This window comes from Cicer arietinum, chromosome 1, assembly GCF_000331145.2.
Source record: "Cicer arietinum cultivar CDC Frontier isolate Library 1 chromosome 1, Cicar.CDCFrontier_v2.0, whole genome shotgun sequence".
Lineage (NCBI taxonomy): Eukaryota > Viridiplantae > Streptophyta > Magnoliopsida > Fabales > Fabaceae > Cicer > Cicer arietinum.
Window position 1 is genome coordinate 20614747 of NC_021160.2, and position 15432 is coordinate 20630178.

At 35.7% G+C, this 15432-nt stretch overlaps 1 protein-coding gene across 1 annotated transcript; it reads left to right on the forward strand.

Annotated features, from left to right (window-relative positions):
• The first annotated feature begins 2867 nt into the window (after positions 1–2867).
• On the forward strand, positions 2868–4196 carry LOC140921122 (uncharacterized). Its single transcript, XM_073371084.1, has one exon. The coding sequence runs from the start codon at positions 2868–2870 to the stop codon at positions 4194–4196; it is 1329 nt and encodes a 442-aa protein (XP_073227185.1).
• The last annotated feature ends 11236 nt before the right edge of the window (positions 4197–15432 follow it).

Sequence of the window (15432 nt, forward strand, 5' to 3'; positions counted from 1 at the left end):
TATATATATATATATATATATATATAAGCGAAATTGAAAAAAATTGAAACAACGAACCCAAAATAAAGAGTAAAGCACAGTGAAATAGAATTTCTCTATAGGTTACTTAACCCATTATCATAACAAATTGTATAGACATAATATTAAGTTCTTTCTATCATATTTAGTTCAAAAAAAATCTAATTATAGTAATATGTGTGTTTAATTATGTTAAATATATTTGGGGGTTATATTACAAATAGTAGATAATTTATTTATTTGTTTTTAGTAAGTAATTTATTTGTATTTAGTGGTTGTGTGACTAAAATTCTCTCGCGAATTATTAGAGAAGACGACCGACGGAGACGCGGCAAACTAATAGATCAGATTCATTTGGCGAAATCTTCAATCGAGGTAAGGGGTGAGATGAGGTTTGATTTTATGAGTATAAAATAACGTGAGATGAACGGGAATACTGAAATTCTCGGATGTTCATTCGGTGCTTACCACGTACGGTTGAGCCCTATTGAGTAATAATAATTAATTATTAATATATGAATGGTAATAGTGAGGAGTAAAATATAAATTAGAAACCTATAGAATTGTGTGAATTAAATTAGGAAACCTATAGTAATTGTTATTGTATGAATGATATGTATTTGATTGTTCTTGTCTACTTGATTGAAATTCTGATATTACTTGAAAGTGCACCTAATTGATTCCTTATTATGTGATTGATGAGACTGGATAGTGTATTGTGAGTAGTGTAAATCAAATATTGGGATTTTATGTGATTGACTGATATAACTATATATAATGATGAATATTGTGAAGTCAAACTGAAACTTATTGAATTGTGATGATCGAGTAAGTCTGAGATATGTGTTGTAGATTTTGGAGTTAGGATTATTTTGTCATCATATAAGGAGGGTTTGACAAATCTAGTGATTCAGGGAAGTACAACTGAATGAGCCTGATCGTCGAGGGCTATAGTCGATTGTAAGGTGAGACTGATAGACCTTGGGGGTACCTCTAGTGGGGAATTCCTATGGGGATTAGTGGGTTAGTCCCTAAGGTCGGGAGCTACCGTGCAACATAAGAGTACCCCGACCGTCGCATATATGTGTCTTGGGTTGAGTTGAGGGGATCTATGATGACTTGGCCATTCATGAAATGTCTATCCACTCTTGTAGTGGCATAGTATCAGGCCTCCTAACCAAGAACTTCAGAGTAGAATGGTAACAAATGAAGAAGTATAGAGTATAGGACATGCATAGCATTTCATCCTTGTGACTGTCTTATTGTGAATGAATTTGATAAATTGTTGATATTATATACTTGACTGCTTTTGAGGTTGTGATAATTTGATTGCTTGTGTGTTCTCCTCATGTATTTTATACTGTTACATAATTTCGATACTCACCCCTCGTTGTTTGTGTTTGGCGTTTGCGATGGACGCAGACGAGTTGTAAGTTACAGGTGATGACTAGTACCATCGAAGAGGCGAAGGCCATCATGTCTTGGAGACTCTTATTATACGCATTGTGTTGATGTTATTTTGAGCATTTTTTTATTTTGGGAATTCTTGCTCTGATAGTGACATCGGGTTGAGACTACATTTGCACTTAATTTAAAACATAAGTATGTGTACGTCAAAAAGGATTCTGTTGTCTGATATTGTGATTTCAAGTTGTTAAGTTTGATGGAACCATTGAATTTATTTGACGTGTTTATGATTATGTAATCCTCTTTACCTTAATATTTAAAAAAATATGTTGGAAGTATGTATATTTAGTTATTTTAAAAAGTTCATAGTTTTAAAAATAATAAAAAATTGAATTTGTTTTTATTTGGCATTAGGGTGTCACATTAGTGGTATCAGAGCAGGTTTGTCCAATCAGACCATAAATGCGTTATGTGTTCGCTATGTTTGCTTGTGTACTCTGTTATGTGTTATGTGGTTATGGTCATTATTGTGTTAGTGTTGTAGAACTAAGTTAGTTTCTCACTTCCCTAAGTGTCTCACTATATTCGATTGGCTTATCTGACTGATGTAGGTAGTGATGGCTAGTGGAAGGAATGATGTTGCGATTGTTGAGGCTCTAGAGTCCATGGAAGGAGTTACAGTGCAGGCTCTCCAAGCTTTGGCTGAATCTCAAGCTACTGCACAAGCCTCTACGCAAGCTGCTACTCAAGTTGCACAGATTGCTGCTCAAGCTATTGCTCAAGCTACTAGCTACAGTGGTGGCCAAGGAAATGTGCAAATAAATGAATTCATGGTGATGGATCGATTTCACAAGGCTAACCCTCCATCGTTTGAAGGTCACTATAATCCTGATGGAGCTCAAAAGTGGTTGCAAGAAGTTGAGAAATTTTTTAGAGGAGTGGCATGTCCCGAAGGTCAGAAAGTGCATCTTGGTACCTTTACGTTGACGGAGGAAGCTGGACATTGGTGGGATAATGCCCGCCAACTTTAGATAATGCAGGGACCACAATTACTTGGGCTATATTCAAGAACATGTTTCTAATTAAGTATTTCCCTGAAGATGTCCGTAATAGAAAGAAGATAGAATTTGTTAAATTGGAACAGGGGAATATGTCAGTAGCGGAGTATGCTGCTAAGTTCGAGGAATATTCATGTACTATCCACTTGGTGGGATAATGCCCGCCAACTTTAGATAATGCAGGGACCACAATTACTTGGGCTATATTCAAGAACATGTTTCTAATTAAGTATTTCCCTGAAGATGTCCGTAATAGAAAGAAGATAGAATTTGTTAAATTGGAACAGGGGAATATGTCAGTAGCGGAGTATGCTGCTAAGATTCATGTACTATCCACTCTATGTTGGAGATGTAGGAGAAAAGTCTAAGTGTATCAAGTTTGAAATGGGACTCACACTAGAGATCAAGAAACAGGTTGGAATGCAAGAGATCCGTGACTTTCCTACCCTAGTGAATAAGAGTAGGATTTATGATGAGGATAGTCGTGCTGAAAAGGCACATTACCGAAACACTAGAACCATGAAGGACAAGAGACCTATGCATCATAATAGAGGAAAACCTTACTCTTTTCCTCCTAGTAAATCTGGAAGTCGTCAGAGTTATCAACAATACAGTTTTTCAGCTGAAAAAGGAGCTAGTAGTGGTAACGGAAAAGAAAATGGAAACAGTTATAGTTATGCGAGTGGTAGAGGAAACCCCAATGGACGAGGAGTTAGTAACGGGAATAGTAACAATGTGAGTCAAGTCTCGAGCAACAACAATGGTAATAAAGGTGAGCCAACTAATTCTATCCAATGTCACAGGTGTGGTAAGCAAGGTCACATGGCATATGAATGTAGAGATGCTGGAATTACTTGTTTTAATTGTCAAAAACAAGGCCACATCAGTCTCACATGCCCCTACCCAAGGAAGACTCCACAACCCGGAAACCAGAGTTCCCAAGCCAGCCGACCTAAATCCAATGGAAGAGTCTTTGCTCTCAGTGATGCAGGAGCGTCTGAGAAAGACACCTTGATCCAAGGTACGTGTCTCATAAGTGATACTCCTTTATTTGTGCTATTTGATTGTGGTGCCACTCATTCCTTTGTGTCTCTTGACTGTGTTAGATGTTTAGGACTACCTGTATCTCGTTTGCAGTATGATTTGATTGTGAATACCCCAACTAGTGATTCTATTGATACCTCTAGTGTTTGTCTTGACATTTCTATCCATGTATGTGGAAGGGACTTCCGAGTTGACTTAGTGTGTTTATCTTTGCGTCTGGTTGATGTGATTCTTGGTATGGATTGGCTATCTGTCAACCGTGTCCGCGTAGATTTTTTTAGTAAAACCATTGAATTCATGGAGTCAGAAGAGAGGGATAAGCCTAGCGATATATCTGCCAACCAAGTGAAGGCACTCTTGAAAGAAGATGCCCAGTTATACATGATCCTAGCCTCATTGGAATTTGAAGAAAAAGTGGTAATACGAGATGTTCCTATTGTGTGTGAATTCCCTGAAGTATTCCTTGAAGATGTCACTAGTTTACCACCAGAGCGTGAAATTGAGTTTAGCATTGACCTTGTACCAAGTACTGGACCCATATCCATGGCACCATATAGGATGTCTCCCTTAGAATTGTCTGAGCTAAAGAAGCAATTGGAAGAGCTTTTAGATAAACAATTTATAAGGCCTAGTGTGTCACTGTGGGGGTGCACCTGTGTTGTTGGTTAAGAAGAAGGATGGCTCTATGAGGTTGTGTGTGGATTACCGCCAACTTAATAAAGTGACAATCAAGAATAAGTATTCACTACCCAAGATAGATGACCTTATGGACCAATTGAGAGGATCCTGTGTGTTTAGTAAGATCGACTTGAGATCAGGTTACCATAAGATCCGAGTAAAGTCTTCTGACATCCGCAAAACAACCTTTAGGACCCGTTATGGCCATTATGAGTATTTGGTTATGCCTTTTGGTGTGACTAATGCACTAGCAGTGTTTATGGATTACATGAATCAGATATTTCATCCTTACCAAGACTCATTTGTGGTTGTGTTTATAGATGATATCTTAGTGTACTCTAAGGCTAAGGAAGAGCATGGTGAACATTTAAGAATAGTCTTGAAAACCCTTAAGGAGAAACAATTATTTGCCAAGTTGTCTAAGTGTGAATTTTGGTTAGAGGAAGTAAGTTTCCTAGGACATATAATTTCAAAAGGTGGAATAGTTGTTGATCCTGCCAAGGTGGAGAGTGTCTTAGAATGGAAAACACCTAAGTTAGTGATTGAGATTAGGAGTTTCCTAGGATTGGCAGGTGATTATCGTAGGTTCATAGAATGATTCTCCAAGTTGGCCTTACCTTTAACTAAGTTGACCTGAAAAGGGAAATTGTTCGTGTGGGATACCCATTGTGAGAATAGTTTCCAAGAGCTTAAGAAACGATTGGCCTCTGCACCGATCTTAGTGTTACCTAACGCGTGTGGTTCAGGATTAGGTGGAGTACTTATGCAGGGTGGGAAGGTGGTAGCGTATGCTTCCAGGCAACTTAAGATTCATGAGAGGAACTACCCTACCCACGATCTAGAACTAGCAGCAGTTGTTTTTGTACATAAGATGTGGAAACTTATTTATATGGATCTAGATTTGAGGTTTTTAGTGACCATAAGAGCCTTAAGTATCTTTTTGACCCGAAGGAGTTGAACATGAGACAACGTAGGTGGATGGAATTTCTTAAAGATTTTGATTTTGAGCTTAACTATCACCCTGGGAAGGCCAATGTAGTGGCTGATGCCTTGAGTAGGAAGACTTTGAGTGTGCCTGCTTTAATTTTTAAGCATAATGAGTTGTTGGAACAATTTAGAGACCTTAGTTTAGTTTGTGAAGTAACACCAGAAAGCATTAAATTGGGAATGTTGAAGGTAACTAGTGGACTATTAGAAGAGATTGAAAAGAACCAGAAATTAGATTTATACCTTTTGGATAAGTTACAGTCGATTGACCAAGGGAGAGAACCTAATTTTAAAATAGGTGTGGATGAAATTTTGAGATTTAAGGAGAGAATTTGTGTTCCTGATGTAGAGGAGTTAAGAAAGATTATCTTAGAGGAAGGACATATGATTTGTCTAAGTATTCACCCTGGAGCCACAAAGATGTATAAGGACCTCAAGAAGATATTTTGGTGGCCTAAAATGAAAAAAGATGTTGCTGAGTTTGTGTATGCTTGTTTGACCTGTCAAAAGTCTAAGGTAGAACACCAAAAACCTTCAGGCTTGATGCAACCTTTTGAGTATTCCCGAATGGAAGTTGGATAGCATCTCTATAGACTTTGTTGTAGGCTTACCTCGAACTCTGAAAAGGTATGATAGTATTTGGGTTATTGTGGATAGATTAGCTAAATCTGCTCACTTTATTCCGATAAACATAACTTATTCTATGGAAAGGTTAGCTGAAATATACCTGAAATATACATAAAGGAAATTGTGAAGTTGCATGGAATCCCATCAAGTATAGTCTTAGACAAAGACCCTAGGTTTTCATCTAAGTTTTGGCAAGGTTCACAAAGTGCTTTAGGTACGAACCTTATGATGAGTTCAGCCTACCACCCACAAACAGATGGTCAGGCTAAGCAGACCAATAAATCTCTAGAAGACTTGTTGAAAGCTTGTGTGTTGGAACAAAATGGAAGTTCGGATAGCTTTTTGCCACTTATAGAGTTTACCTATAACAATAGTTTCCACTCTAGCATTGGAATGGCTCCTTTTGAAGCGTTGTATGGGAGAAGGTGTAGGACCCCTCTGTGTTGGTTTGAGACATTTGATAACCTTGAGTTAGGACCTGAGATTGTTCCACAGACTACTGATAAAGTAAAAATGATTCAGGAAAAGATGAGAGCATCTCAGAGTAGTCAAAAGAGTGACCATGAACAAGAAGGAAAAACCTCGAATTTCAAGAAGGTGATCATGTATTTATGAGAGTTACTGTCGGGCATTAAAATTGCGAAAGCTTACTCCTCGGTTTATAGGACCTTACCAAATTCTTAAACGTGTCGGTAATGTAGAATATCAGATCGCGTGCCTCCATCTCTTTCTAATCTTCATAGTGTCTTTCAAGTGTCTCAACTTCGCAAGTACATTTTCGATCCTTCGCACGTGATTGAGTCAGACAAGGTCCAAATAAAAGAGAAACTAACTTTTGAGACCTTACCACTACGGATTGAGGACCGAAAGGTCATGGAATTAAGGGGTAAGACGACTTCATTGGTAAAGGTTGTCTAGGGAGGTGCTATTGGTGAAAGTGCTACGTGGGAAGTCGAAAGTCAAATGTGTGACTCTTATCCCAGATTGTTTTCTCCAGGTAAATTTCGAGGACGAAATGTTTTTTTACATGGGGAGAAATGTAACACTTCAAATTTTTAATAAATATATAATAGTAATATTATAATAAATTATATTATATGTGTATTTGTTGTAGTGTGATAATTTCCTACGTGTTTTTTTCTTTTACCCTAATAATTTATTTGAATTATTAATATTAAATATAATTATTTAAATTGATTTTGGGTAAATAAAAAAATAAGAAATAAACTTGTCTATTAGTACACTAATCTTTTAACATCAGCGTTAAAAGGGCGAACAAAAATAATAATAATAATAATAATAATAATAGTAATAATAATAAAATATTAATAACAATAATAATAACTCTAATAATGAGAATGGAGTATTGGCGGATCAGCAAGCCCGTTTTTCACAATCAGGTCTAATAATAAACCTAAAATTACCAATGCCTGAAAGAAAAAGAAAAAAAAATGATTAACGCTTCCTGTCGATAGCCGTCTTTTGATACCAATCACGATCAGGTATGATTTTATTAATTCCATCAATTAGCTTTTGATAATGACACGGATTTTGTTAGTACAATAGAATAGGTAATATAAGCGAAATTTAAGAAAATTGAAACAACGAACCCAAAATAAAGAGTAAAGCACAATGAAATAGAATTTCCCTATAGGTTACTTAATCCATTATCATAACAAATTGTATAGCCACGATTTGAGTGTTTACTTTGGAATTTTAGGAGCTTTGTCTTTGTTTCTGTCAACAAACAGACTATGCTATATAAGAATTGTTGTTATACAAATATATATATATAAATCTATTTATAAATCAAAACTATATATATTATATAGACATAATATTTGTATTTAGTGGTTGTGTGACTAAAATTCTCTCGCGGATTATTAGAGACGACGAATGACAGAGACACAACAAACTAACAGATCAAATTCATTTGGCGAAATCTTCAATCGAGGTAAGGGGTGAGATAAGGTTCGAATTTATGAGTATAAAATAACGTGAGATGAACGGGAATACCGAAATTACCAGATGTTCATTCGGGGCTTACCACGTACGGTTGAGCCCTATTGAGTAATAATAATTAATTAATAATATATGAATGGTAATAGTGAGGAGTAAAATATAATTTAGAAACCTATAGAATTGTGTGAATTAATTTATATTAAGATTGTGTCCTATTTGATTTTATGAAACCTATAATAATTGTTATTGTATGAATGATATGTATTTGAGTGTTCTTGTCTACTTCATTGAAATTCTGATATTACTTGAAAGTGCACCTAATTGATTCCTTATTATGTGATTGATGAGACTGGAATGTGTATTGTGAGTAGGGTAAATCAAATATTGGGATTTTATGTGATTGACTGATATAACTATATATAATGATGAATATTGTGAAGTCAAACTGAAACTTATTGAATTGTGATGATCGAGTAAGTCTGAGATATGTGTAGTAGATTTTGGAGTTAGGATTATTTTATCATCATATAGGGAGAGTTTGACAAACCTAGTGATTCAGGGAAGTACAACTGAATGAGCTTGATCGTCGAGGGCTACAGTCGACTGTAAGGTAAGACTGATAGACCTTGGGGGTACCTCTAGTGGCGAATTCCTAGGTGGATTAGTGGGTTATTCCCTAAGGTCGGGAGCTACCGTGCAACATAAGAGTACCCCGACCGTCGCGTGTATGTGTCTTGGGTTGAGTTGAGGGGATCTATGATGACTTGGCCGTTCATGAATTGTCTATCCACTCTTGTAGTGGCATAGTATCAGGCCTCCTAACCAAGAACTTCAGAGTAAGTTTGATGGAACCTTTGAATTTATTTGACGTGTTTGTGATTATGTAATCCTCTTTAGCTTAATAATAAAAATTCATAGATTTAAAAATAATAAAAAATTAAATTTTTTTTTATTTGGGGATTAGGGTGTCACACTCTGAATTTTGTGAACACTAATTTATGCAATTTTATTTTTTTGTTGTTGAATTGTTTGGGTTATTAGCTCAATTTTTATTTCATGAATTAAGTACCAAAAATATATTTTGTTAAAAGTTAGTAATATGGTGAGCTTGATCGTTTGGGTGAAAAAGTAAATTGTTAGTTCTTTAACAAACTAGTCATAGATTCCAAAAAAAAGAGGGGGGGTTCATGTGTTCTTCTATTTTGGTGTTTGTGTTGGATAGAAATGGTAAGACTTTTTTGGAGTGTTTATTTGCAAATTTCTTGTCCATGTAAAAGTAATTTTCCTTCTTCTGTTATTAATCCTTCTTCATGCTTGTGTTGTTGTTGTTATTGGTGGTTTGAAAAAAATTAATCCTTGTTGTTGATGTTGTTAGTATTGGTTAAAAATTTTGATTTTTGATGTATTTGAGTTATGTAATGAACTGTTTTCAAATAAATGAGTTAGAATTGAAGTTGAAACTTTACAAGAAAATTTAAAGTTGTTAATGTTATGAAAAAATTTAAATTTTAACTAAGTTAAAGAGTTTGAGCAAAAAGTTAGATTGAAATTAAAATGTTTAGGATTAAAAATATTACCTTGGTAATTACTCTTTAACTAAGTTTAAAGAAGAAGTTTAAAGTACTTTATTAACTTATATTTGTGTGCATAGAACTTGAAAGATAAAAAAATTTCTTGCCTAAATATTTGAATTTTCGAGTGTGTATATGTGTTGTTTGGAAAATATTCTTTTTTTTAGTTTTAAATAAATGATGTATCACTTGGTTTGTAAAGTTTTGTGTGTCAAACAGACTTAATTTTGGAATTATGATATAGCTGGATGAATTTTGGTGGTGAACAAACTTTTATAAATCTTTATGTTTATGTAGTTACTAATTTAAGTTGGAAAAACTCTGATATATTAATGTCTTTCTGGTGATTAAAGAAAAATGGTTATTCTTAGTTTATGCATTTCCAAAAATGTTGTTATGATTGATGATCAAGAATGTATACATGTGATTATCAAATCTTTGAACTTGACTATTCGAATGATTGTTAGTGAATTATCTGAAATACTGAAGGATGTTGATTTCTAAAAATATATTTTATATTTTGAAAGTTGGTATTGTGAATAACAATACTATTAGTCCTTACTTGTTGTAAACTTTGTTAGTGAAATATACTCTAGGGGGGTTAGGAGTAAAAAAAGGGTTATAAGGTAGTTAAAGTCTTATGGAGTAATTTGACTAAGTTAAATAATATTTGATTGGATGTGTTGGCACGAGTGAGATTTTTGTTGTGCTTGAATATGGTAGCAATAGTTGTTGAAAAAGCTATAATTGAGGTAAGGGCTCCTTCCACATAGGGACCATATATCTGTGACTGATGTGTAAATATGTGATGGTTAATATTGACATGATTATGCATTCATGATTGATAATATGAGTTGCTACATGTTATGAATTTAATGATGAGAATATTTTGAAATATGCTCTGTGAAAAGTATGAGAAATTATTAATGTGTAATACGTATTAAATAGGGAGTCTTTTAATAGCTGCATTTACATAATAATTGTTAAGAAAATGTCAGAGTATGCTCATGGATTTCATAGTTAGTGGTGATCGTGATGGGCACTGGATGGTTCCAGTTGTTGATTGGTCCATCTTATCCTTACAAGTATTTTTTGTCGTGTAGGTCTTTGATAGATTGCACTCTAATAAATCGTGTTGATCTATGATAGGTGGCACCTCGATAATTAGTACTGATCTGTGAGAGGCGATACATTTATAATTTACGCCCCTCGAAGAGGGTTTGGAAATTCCAGAATCGTGTGCACTAGCATATAAGCATTGCATTACGGTACTTGGCACGCGAGTCATGTTTGTTATGATATGTTATAATAATATACATGATCTGTCATTATTTGTTATCATGTCATAACTGCTAAGTGTTATTATTTGTCTTCATGACATAATTGTTAATTTCAGTTGGTTACCCTTTACATTATTTTGGAATTTGGGATTTGCCGTCAGATGATACTTAAGTTCATTCTACCCACTATTACCCTGATGACGGAAATATCCTTAGACTTCCTTGACTGACATTTGCCGAATGCTTGGGTATACTGTAACACCCCGTTTTTCAAAGCGAGGGTATATTTTTTTTTTCAAAAGAAATTAAAATAAAACAAGGTAAAACAAATGAGGAAATGTCTTTTGGATAAATAATTGAGTCATTATAATTTACGCAGCGGAAAAGTTTCTTCAATTATAAATCCAAAACATTTTTACATAACATCAAATGGTACATGGAACCCATCCAAAGATGATATCAAACTGATAATATTTGTATAAGTACAGTTTTCCAAAACTAAAATAGTCCAAACCAAAAAGAAGGACCCCTAGTCCCTATACATCATCCTAATCTGATCATCCTACCAAAAACTATACACCCTGAGTAATCTCCACGCGCCCCGTGAGATCCTCCTAACACAACCGCAGTCAAGCATTCCCATCTCCATCCCTGTCCGTAGGGTACGAACCAGTAGGGCCGTCCTGACTCTCATCTGAGGGCAAAGCCCAGATTTCCACAATAGTGTAAAGGGTCACCAACCAGAAAATAACAGATAACACATAGCAATTAAGTTTTTGAATGCTCAAAACAACTTTTCAACTAAGCATGCACCTTAACAGGATTTTCAATATGCGAAAAGTTCATACAGTACATTGCCAATGAAAATGAAGGTAAAATGCAGTTCTCGATCTCCTAATTAACACATAATAAAACAAGACATGGATAGATTCATGAGCAATTAATCATACAACTAAAACTGAGGATTTTCACTGAGCCAATCGATTGGGCAATCGATTGGGGTGAAGATTTTTAATGAAAATAGAATCCTGGGCTGAATCAATCGATTTGGCAATCGATTGACAGGATAACGGAGCCCCTGACTTAATACCAATCGATTTCCAAATCGATTTCCTGAAGGTTTTTAGTGAAATTTTGAACTCTGGCTTGATTCAATCGATTGGGCAATCGATTGACAGGATAGCTGAGCCCCTGACTTAAGGGCCAATCGATTTCCAAATCGATTTGGTCGAATATGGATGAGTCCCTGACTTAGGCCCAATCGATTGGGCAATCGATTTCGTAAATGATTTTCGAAAAACTGATTACAAAATCGATTGGCTAATCGATTTCGTTCATTTGGCCAAGCCCCTGACTTAATACCAATCGATTTCCAAATCGATTTCCTGAAGGTTTTTAGTGAAATTTTGAACTCTGGCTTGATTCAATCGATTGGGCAATCGATTGACAGGATAGCTGAGCCCCTGACTTAAGGGCCAATCGATTTCCAAATCGATTTGGTCGAATATGGATGAGTCCCTGACTTAGGCCCAATCGATTGGGCAATCGATTTCGTAAATGATTTTCGAAAACTGATTACAAAATCGATTGGCTAATCGATTTTGTCCATTTGGCCAAGTCCCTGACTTCCATCCAATCGATTGGGAAATCGATTTACCTGTGTATTCTTTCAAAAATTCATAAACTAACTCAATCACATTCATGCATAATCCCAATTCTTAACACTTAACACTGATAACACAATTACTACGACATCATGGATTTCGAAATGGTATTGCAATCAAACATGTTATCACCAAATTCCAAAACATAACACTTAGCATTTATAACACATTACTACACAAACAAAATGAACCAACAGTTCACAAATCAACAGGGTGTAGTCTCTCGCGGACAAACACAATTCCCTCAGGAACGTAAGTCGTAAACGTACTACCTATCACGGGTCCGTACCGTTTACCGAGGTGCCACCTATCCCGGGTCAGCACAACTTACCAAAACATACACGAGTAAACGAGACATTAAGAGATTCCCCATTCTTAATTCTCATCTAACTTAAACCAGGGCGTAGTCTCTCACGGACAAACCCCTGCGCAGTCTCTCACGGACAAACGCAATTCCCGCAGGAACGTAAGTCGTAAACGTACTACCTATCACGGGTCCGTACTGTTTACCGAGGTGCCACCTATCCCGGGTCAGCACAACTTACCAAACACAATTCCCTCAGGAACGTAAGTCGTAAACGTACTACCTATCACGGGTCCGTACTGTTTACCGAGGTGCCACCCATCCCGGGTCAGCACGACTTACCAAACGTAAATCGTAAACGTACTGCCTATCACGGGCCCGTACTGTTTACCAAGGTGCCACCTATCCCGGGTCAGCACGATTTACCGAAACACACATAAAAAAGCGAGACATTAAGAGATTCCCCATTCTTAATTCTCATTTAACTTAACGATTTTCAAGACAAAACATTCAGTAAATAAGTCATTAAGAGATTCCCCATTCTTAATACTCATTTACTGAAACGATTTTCAAAAACGAACATTAAGTAACCGAGACATTAAGAGATTCCCCATTCTCAACGCCCAGTTAACTTAAACAATTTTCCAAACAAAATAATAAGTAACCGAGACATTAAGAGATTCCCCATTCTTAACGCCCAGTTAACTTAAACAATTTTCCAAACAAAATAATAAGTAACCGAGACATTAAGAGATTCCCCATTCTTAACGCCCAGTTAACTTAAACGGTTTTCAAAACAAAATGTTAAGTAACCGAGACATTAAGAGATTCCCCCTCCTTAACGTCCAGTTAACTTAAACGGTTTTCAAAACAAAATATTAAGTAACCGAGACATTAAGAGATTCCCCATTCTTAACGCCCAGTTAACTTAAACGATTTTTCTTTAAAACAAAATATTAAGTAACCGAGACATTAAGAGATTCCCCCTCCTTAACGTCCAGTTAACTTAAACGGTTTTCAAAACAAAATATTAAGTAACCGAGACATTAAGAGATTCCCCATTCTTAACGCCCAGTTAACTTAAACGATTTTTCTTTAAAACAAAATATTAAGTAACCGAGACATTAAGAGATTCCCCATTCTTAACGCCCAGTTAACTTAAACGATTTTTCTTTAAAACAAAATATTAAGTAACCGAGACATTAAGAGATTCCCCATTCTTAACGCCCAGTTAACTTAAACGATTTTTCACAAACAAACGCACATTAAGTAAACGAGACATTAAGAGATTCCCCATTCTTAACGCCCAGTTAACTTAAACGATTTTTCACAAACAAACGCACATTAAGTAAACGAGACATTAAGAGATTCCCCATTCTTAACGCCCAGTTAACTTAAACGATTTTTCACAAACAAACGCACATTAAGTAAACGAGACATTAAGAGATTCCCCATTCTTAATACTCATTTAACTTAATGGTTTTCAAATTTCACACAACACAAACTCAACAAATTCTCACATCAAAACATATCAATTCATTTATTCACAAATCCAACCATACACATATCAAATTTCATCAATATCAATTAAGAGCATGTCAAAAACAACGAACACAAATCAAAGCAACATAACACACAGATACATCAAATTTCATTTACTCATAATCACACACAATGACATTCAAATTCATTTACCACGAAACATTCATCAATATAAACAAAACCTAACTCTAAGGTTGTTACCCATAACGCACTAGTTTGGTTTTTCCCCAAATCGATACATTTAACCCTAACAAATTCCTTCCCACACAACCACAGATAAGTCCCTAAATGCAAACTAGAAGTTTGGAAGGAGCCCTTACCTCAACGTTAGCTTTAACGCGCGTTTCCGGTACCGCGAGTAATTCCGGTAAAATCTCCGCTCGCAACGCCGCTTCCAAATTAGTTCACTAGCACCGTAGCGTGGTGGTGAGCAACTTTCCCTTCTATCTCTTCGAGAAATGAGGTTTGGATCTAGGAGAAACGGAGGGGTTTGTGTTTGGATCTCAAAACCGTTTTTCTTCGTTTTTGAATCAAAGAGGAAGAGTGGAGTTACGAAAACCTTGATCTAACTCTCACCCAACCTTGGGTCACTAACTTTGAAGAAAAGGAAGCAACGAAAATGAAAAATGGAGAAGGATGGATTTTTGGTTTTCACGTGAGATGTTCAGAGGAAGGAGATGGAATTTGAGATTTTCCTTCCTTTCTATTTCTTTCCTTTGTTTTTCCTTTCTTCCTTTTTCCTTCCTTCCTTTATATACTATTTTCTTTTCCTTTTCCTTCCTTCTAGTTTTCCTTTCTTTTTCCCTCCAACCAAACATATATAAATATAATAAATATAACTTAACAAATATCTCAAAATCTAGATATTTATTAAATTACCGTTTCACCCGAAACGCCTTAAATTAACCGTAAAGTATTTTCCGCAGTTAAATTCAATTTATTTATCGACGAGAAATTCTAATTGGCATCGAAATACCTTTTTGATTATAAAACTCCAAAATATTATTAACTTTGGCTTAAAAGCCTCCGAGCCAAAATCCAAAATATACCAAAAATACATAAAAGGGTACTTTAAAATTATGGGTCTTACATATACGAACCAATATCAAGTAGGGCTACATATACACGGAGAATGGTGAGGACAAGTAGGAGAGCTAGGGAAGTATTTCTCGTAGAGCTCACTCACGAGATGATCGACTATCCTGTACCCTCAGGATTGGTACTCGGGCCAAATGGAGCATTGGAAGATGCAGAGGATGATCAGTTAGAGATGAGACAGAGGTCACCGTG

What these genes read in the sequence shown, in the direction of transcription:
- LOC140921122 (XM_073371084.1), top strand. Translation starts at nt 2,868, where the DNA reads ATGGGACTCACACTAGAGATCAAGAAACAGGTTGGAATGCAAGAGATC.